This window comes from Cephus cinctus, unplaced genomic scaffold (assembly GCF_000341935.2).
Source record: "Cephus cinctus unplaced genomic scaffold, Ccin1 Ccin1_scaffold0307, whole genome shotgun sequence".
In the NCBI taxonomy this organism is placed as follows: Eukaryota; Metazoa; Arthropoda; class Insecta; order Hymenoptera; family Cephidae; genus Cephus; species Cephus cinctus.
Window position 1 is genome coordinate 558,589 of NW_014333010.1, and position 7,293 is coordinate 565,881.

Genomic DNA, 7,293 nt, shown 5'->3' on the forward strand with positions numbered 1-7,293 from the left:
TTGTAACGTTTTTATATTTGATCGTTATCCGTTCTCAAAATCACATTTGAAGTATATGAAAAGTGCAAAATTTTGTATCTTTACGATTAACCGTAATTTCAACATACACATCACAACGGGTTAACAGCGTGTGAGCTGACTGAAAAGAAGATTAGGCTGTTTGGCGAAAGCTTTAAAAAATTTAACGAGACTCAGGGTTGTTTGACGTTGTATGAGAGAATTGCTACCAGTCAGTAAATCTGTCTTTATTTTTTAATTTCAGCTGCTGTCGGTAGGGTGACGAAGTTCCTTGGCCCTCCGCTAATAACAACGGGCGGCTTCACCTTCGACTTCACCAAAAAGAAACGGGAATGCTCCGACGAATATTTTATGACAACACGAGTCGGCAGTTTGTCCTTTAGAGACATTTCTTACTTCGTCCTCTCGATTATGAACGAGTGAGTGTACGCTGTTGGAGATTACGTTCGTCTTACTTTCACGTTTGAAATATGTATGCGGATGACGGAGGTTGTATTTTTCTTTCTGGAATCCGTGGTAGAGAAGTGCGGTGGGTCCATTGTCAAATTAATTTTCAAAGGCGCGTTGAAATAGCTTTGCGATATCTCACGTTCGACGATAAGACACTAAGATAAAGCTAAGTCGGACCATTTTTAGATATAAAGTCCATTCTTTGGGTCCGTTCTAGACTCAAATGACTGGATGACGATGCTATGAAAAAAAAAAAAAAATAAACCTTGCACAGATTTATAATCGGCATTGACTCTTGTTTAGTTAAATTGCTCAGATTACAGGCGTTAAATAGTAATTTTAGAAGACGTCTAAATTGAAGTCACCGAGCCATTTCGTGCTGATCAGATTGGCGTACATTTTTAATAACATTCAATAACAGTTTTAATATAGTTCACATTAAACGTGATATAAACTCGCGTAGAGAATAGTAAAAGCGTTTAATGATCTTGGATTTGGCTATTTTTAGTTAAAGTTTCTCAACGATTTAGTTATTTTTATTTCGCTGCTCCCAGACATCAAAACTACAGTCTTAAAGAAGACTTGCTATCTTGTAAAACGAACGCAGGATCGGATTATCAGTTATTTTGAAAATTTCGAAATTTCACTAGACTCTTAAATTTAATATGATACCATCATAAGTCTCTTAAAAGTTTAACAGTCACAATTCTTTATTTATGAATTCAACTTCAATTGGAGTCGTGTAATCAATAATTCTTCACTTCCAATCTTTTATAAGGGAAAGTACATAGTAAAACAATGTAGGTCATATATCATATAGTAATATTTACGTATGATTGATGCTTGTAAAGTGACATCACGCAGCCTTTATCATTATCTTGTATACATATGTATCTTTCTATATGGTCTGGTATATCTAAAGAGATGAATGACTAACGAAGCAACGTTCTCCTGTTGTCCTTAGTGAAAAACAATCTTTTTTTTTTTTTAAATCACCTTACAATATATTACATAATTTGCATTTTCCATATTCTCAGGTACAAATGGACCAGGCTACACCTTTTGTACTCCAAGAACGGGCAGGCGCAAGTAGCTGGCAGACACACCTGCCAATTGATGATGAAGACGCTGGTGGAATTTGTGCGTGAGCAACAGAATTTGACATTTAGCACATTCGACTTGGAAACGACAGCCACTAAGGATTTTCCTGAAGCGTTGAAGGATCGCGTGGGGAATTCATATGGGAGTGAGTATTATTTGACACGTGGACATCACACTGAGGAACAACACATGGCAATTAAATCTATTAGTTTCCGGCGACCACTTTGAAATTTTTTTTCTCTATAAATAGCGTTCAATCGAGCGAGAGCGTTTTTTGGAATAAATAAGATATACGTCTAAAACGGCATACACAGGTAAATAACTATTATTGTGAACTTTTTTGGAAAATTAACTGACAGCTGTCAGAAAGCCAAGGACTCAGTGTCCGATGCTAAAATTGTTCACTTTTATTTTATTCCGTTACATTGCAACGTGTCTGGTGCTTGTTTCCTAAACCTGGGAGTGATCGCGTCTATTTTCTATTCCACGAGGAAAAGCAAAATCTTAATTATGTTTTTATCCGCAGAGAGAGAGAGACCACGTTAGGTCGTAATGTGAATCAGCATCCTCTTTCATCATACCTACATCAACCTCTGCCTTTTAACTCGGCTAAGAAAGAGGAAGGATAATGCGGTTGATTCATCTTCTACCTTCCACGTCTGCTTAATCTCATCAAGTCGCACTCGTTCAGCACAGTGGAGTATGGTGATAGGTCGTTTCCATGGAATTGAAAATTTTCATTTCTGTTTTTTATACTCAAAATGGATTTCCGTTGGGCCTCAACGTGAATTCTGCCTTAGGGCACACCTACTTTCACATTCGCCAGTCCTTGACCACTGTCTTTTCGCTGGAGCCAAAGAAGCAAAATATTCAGTCTTATGTTTAGGAATTTTCATCTTAGCCCTATTTGACTTAACGTCGAAAGACTTTCAGCAGATTAAACGACGAGCGAAGCTTTGTCCCGAGTACTGTAGACATTTCTTCTTCTTTTTTTTTTCCATTCTTCTCTAAAGTCTGTCTCCTAAAGAGCAAAGAGACTTTTCATGTTTTTCTGATATTCCAAAGCATATAATGTTGCGTAATGTATTCTCGCTGAGAAATTTTTATTCCTTATCCCCTAACCTTTTATTCTCTAATTGACGTAATACTGGCACCAATCTGTCTTCGTTTCTTTATACGAATTTCACGCGATTCGATATCTTCCATAAGACTGGATGAATTCTCATGAAATTCTTTTTGAAATCCTACCGGATTCTTATTACATTTGTGAAATGATACGTAAATGTATCGTGCATCAACGGTATCAATTTTTGGGACAGAGGGCAGAGTATTTATAGAAAAGATGAATCACTGATACTATTGATATTAAAAAATATTTTAAAAATTATTCTCGGCTAGGTTGGATCTACGATACAATTTTACGAGTGGTTGAACAATTCTAGAACGTATGATTAATGAAAGTTATCAAGTAAATTATAATCATCTAAGAATTATTTACAAGTCGGTTTGATAAGAATCATCGGCGTTAATTCTAACCTGATGATAAGGACAACAGCCTTTTAGACGAAATATTTTGACGTTACGTTTTACATGTAAAAACGTAGTTTACCATTATATATATATATATAATTGCCTGAACATATTCGAAGCCCAATATATAAAACAGCTGGAATCACAAAACGATGGCAGAGTACGTAGAACTAAAGATACAAGGAAAAAAGAAAAAGAAAGCCCGCTAAAGTCGAGAAGAGCTGCAGAGATAAAATGGATTCGAGGCTTACGACGGAGCCACGCTAAAAATACTTTTGATAGAAGGAAACGATAAAACACTCCTAATATATAAACCATTTCGAAGTAAACCCATCAAGCATCGCTATAGACGATAAGTTAATATAAACGCGGCCGGATAATAATTTATTAGAAGCCCTTTGGATAAATCCATCACCTATGGTCTCCTAGATATTTCCTCATAACGTAGATTTACAGAAAACATTTTTTTCTCCTAGTCCGGACACGAACCCTTTGACATAGTCAGTTTGACATATTTGCTTGTAACAATTTTAAAAAATATTACGCATAAAACATTAACGTGAGTGACGCCCAGGTGCCAGCATAAAATTGTAAACCGGGTAATACTCTGAAAAAAAAATTCTGATATATAACTAACATCCATCAATACTAGGACGTGTAACAGCTATGATAATGTTATATTAATTTCATAAAACGCGCGCTCTTTTTAAATTGAAAATTCTCACAGGCCTCAGACTACGTATGTCTCTCTACATGTATATATATACATATATATCCTATATAAAAATGATGACCGATAAAACCGCAGGCGATTGGTATATTGCCAGTAATTTTGAAAACGAGCTTCGAGTGCGATTTATGCTTTTCATTGACGCATACTGGGTGACCTAAAAAAAATCGCCCTACGCCGTTTTATGAAATAGTCACGTAGGAATATGTGTATTAAATTACATACAGATCCCGTGTGCCCCGTACAGTACGTTATAGGTATATACACAGTCTTTCCAAAACCGTGCAGTATAATAACCTGCCTGAGTAACCCGACGAAAATCCAATAATTTCGAGCTGGCAAATTGCGTCAGAACTTACACGAAGATACGAACTAATTTTCTTCTTAGCTGCGTTTCGCGCCTTCCTGCCTCTCTCTATTCATTTCGCTCGTAGACGGGCCAATAGCTGTGGAAACACCAATCATAATTCTTGTCTGCTGTTGATTCTGTTGGTTGGAGATAGACCGAAGATAACGAGGCATAGAGTTCCGTAGTATAACCGAATCGAAAACCCCAATGAGTTTGCTTGGCAAATGTTTCTTTGATAAACTTGAGTCTGAAATTTTCGTATCTCTTGGGATCATTATTATTATTATTATTTTTTTTTTGTAAAAAAACGGTGAAGTTTTGTCATGCACATTTTTTAATGGAAATTAATATATATATACTGTGTCGTCATTTTTCGGGTCCCAAGGCGACTCCTGATACCAATTCAGACAACGTTCTCGCTTTCTGATTCCCTTCGAGTCGCCACTCTGATCAGAAGGTCGATTCGGCAGATCCGGGTGAGATACCGGCGCCCCGTTGGAAAGAGGCGAAAGGCTGTAGGGTAGGCGGAGATAGAGTTTTTTCAAGGTTAAGGGCAAGGAGGACACCCTGACCTGGGTTAATGACGTGAGGCCCAGCCCAATACCCTGGGAAAGCAGCCGTGGATGATCTCCAAGAGTCACGTACCGATTCGCTAAGGAATGATCTCGATTTAATTTAAAGGGACGACTCGAGGGATAAGAGTTACCGACTGTAGGGATTTCAACCAATCAGAATGATTAGTTCCCATATTTGACTATTGTCAAAGTCAGTCTGTCTTGGGACACCGATCGAGGTGCCTCGAGTTGCCTCGCGGCCCCGGCACATTTTTTAATAGTTTTTCTAGCCGCGTTTCCTATACGGTATAAAAAGTTTTCGCTTGTGTAGTTGTCGTGATGTTCTGGAAATATCGAGAAAATTCCATAGATTTTCTGTCTGTGTTTCGTGAGTGCAGTGTTGTGCTACAGTGCAGCACCTATTCGAGTCTGGTTGCAGCTTTTGGCCTTCACGGATCAGCTGTATCAGCAACGGTGAGGAGACCCAATTTATTGATTGGTGGAGGGATTTTGATTTTATTACTAGGATTCGGTCTGTCACGTTCTCGAAAAATTACAAAATTTCTGAATAGAGTAATTTGGATATCCGAATTATCCGGATCTTCGTAAAATGTTGTCGCACTGTTGTCGATACTTTGACTACAGCGACTGACGTGCTCGATATACAGGGTGTTCGTTATGAAACGCACTGTAGTAACATCGTTGCATTCCTTGTCAAATTCTAATGAATACGTATATTTTCATTTTTTATTTCATATATCAAAATTTCGAGATAATCAAGGTTGAAGTTGCAGTGGATTATTATTTGTAAACAGTAATAAGTCTACTGCGTCGAATGACTTGTTTACAAATTACAACTTATTTCACTTCACATTGCGGACACAGTCAGTTCGATTTATGTTGTTTCGACTACAAGATCGCATTACGAGTGATTATTCTGTGAGAGAATATTGCGACATGTATTGGGTGTTAGCCCAATGTAATGGCAACCAAACACAAACAACGCAACAATATGCAATTAGGTATCCTAATTGGCGATATCCTGATAAAAATGTTACGTACTCTACAATATTTACTGTTTCAGAATAATCATTATCATAGAAAATGTATGTAATTGTTGCAGATTAGCATGTCCAGATCCAAGCTCGGTCATGCGTAGATCAAAATCGGTCCTTTTCAGAACCACTCCAAACGTAATACGTTGGTACAACTATCTTGTCACATTAAAGGAATAGACATTATAAGGAATAAAGGGTACCTTCTGAAATTCACTGACGTTACAGCGAGCGATTGTATCTCACTCAATTACATGCAGATAAACAGGGACACTACGACGATACTCTTAGTGTTATTGGCCTAGTGTAAGCAGGTCTTGCGGGCTGACTCGCGACGTCATCTACGCTCCGTTTAAACGCGCTCTGATTGGTCGCATTACTGTAACTTCTACCTTGATTATCTCGAAATTTTGATATATGAAATAAAAAATAAAAATATACGTATTCATTAGAATTTGACAAGGAATGCAACGATGTTACTACAGTGCGTTCCATAACGAACACCCTGTATATTGACCGTAGTGATTGGCCGTTTGGCAATCGATTGATTAGTTCTTTCCATGATGTATTTTCGTCGTGGTTTCGCCTCTCGTTCTCGTCGAAGCCTCTTAAGGTACGACGATGTGGACTCGTGAAAAAATGTCGTGCGAGTAGATGAAAAAAAATAAATAAATAAAAAAAAACATGAACCACCCACGATAATTTTGGCCAAACCGAAAATAATTTAATGGAAGTGTCGTTAGGTTCAAGTCCTTGATTCACGATGGATACTGATAAAAATTTTTGCAATTTTTATTCATAATTAATAATCCCGATGGTTCGTTCATTCCTTAAAAAATGACGCTTTGATCTCTTATTTTTTGCATTTTCTCTTGTTTACAAAATTTTACCAGAAAATCCTTCATTCCCTTTTGCAATTTATTACAAATTTTTTTTTCAACCATACCTTCCTGCAAATATCTCGTGATGTCTGATATAACACGCGATATCGACCTCTCAGCTTTTATCAGGTTGGCACACTTGTTCCTTGTACAGACACTCATTGTCAATTATCATCGTGTGTTTTTACAATAAACCGAGATATCTATCTCTACTACATACATGAGCAGACCACTTTTATATTGTATTCGAACAATTGTTTTTCTTTTCTGTGCAATTTTTATACAAATACCCCTTCCCCTCGCCCCTTTCCCCCGATCATACATTTTTCCCACATTAACCACAAAACTTTCCCACATTTCCCACAAAACTTTCGTTACGCGTCCGAAGCGAACGAGCCAATAAGTGCTCCAGAGCGCTTTCGAGTGTTTGCAAGGAGCGTCGCGACGCTTATTCAATTAAGCTCATCTGAATCGGGGATCACAATCTGGTCCATATTGCTTTGCAAATTTCATATAATCCTTTAGTTCTGTTTGCTATCCGTTCACTACCTCCTCTTATCACCCTCTCGACGCTCACCACCGCCTACGCGTACCCTATGTCACTTCATCATCTCCCCCCCCCCCC

General features: G+C 37.8%; 1 protein-coding gene across 11 annotated transcripts in view; it reads left to right on the forward strand.

Moving 5' to 3' along the window:
* Nucleotides 1-7,293, forward strand: part of LOC107266322 (atrial natriuretic peptide receptor 1) — a 91,538-nt gene that overhangs the window by 6,008 nt on the left and 78,237 nt on the right. For 10 of the 11 annotated variants that reach the window (XM_015736679.2, XM_025083584.1, XM_025083585.1 and 7 more), the window contains 2 exons: nucleotides 263-437; nucleotides 1,506-1,714. In XM_015736679.2, the coding sequence (XP_015592165.1) occupies nucleotides 263-437; nucleotides 1,506-1,714 (384 nt within the window). Of the gene's footprint in view, nucleotides 1-262; nucleotides 438-1,505; nucleotides 1,715-4,923; nucleotides 5,207-7,293 lie in introns of those variants that run through there. The other variant, XM_025083593.1, reaches the window with a different exon arrangement.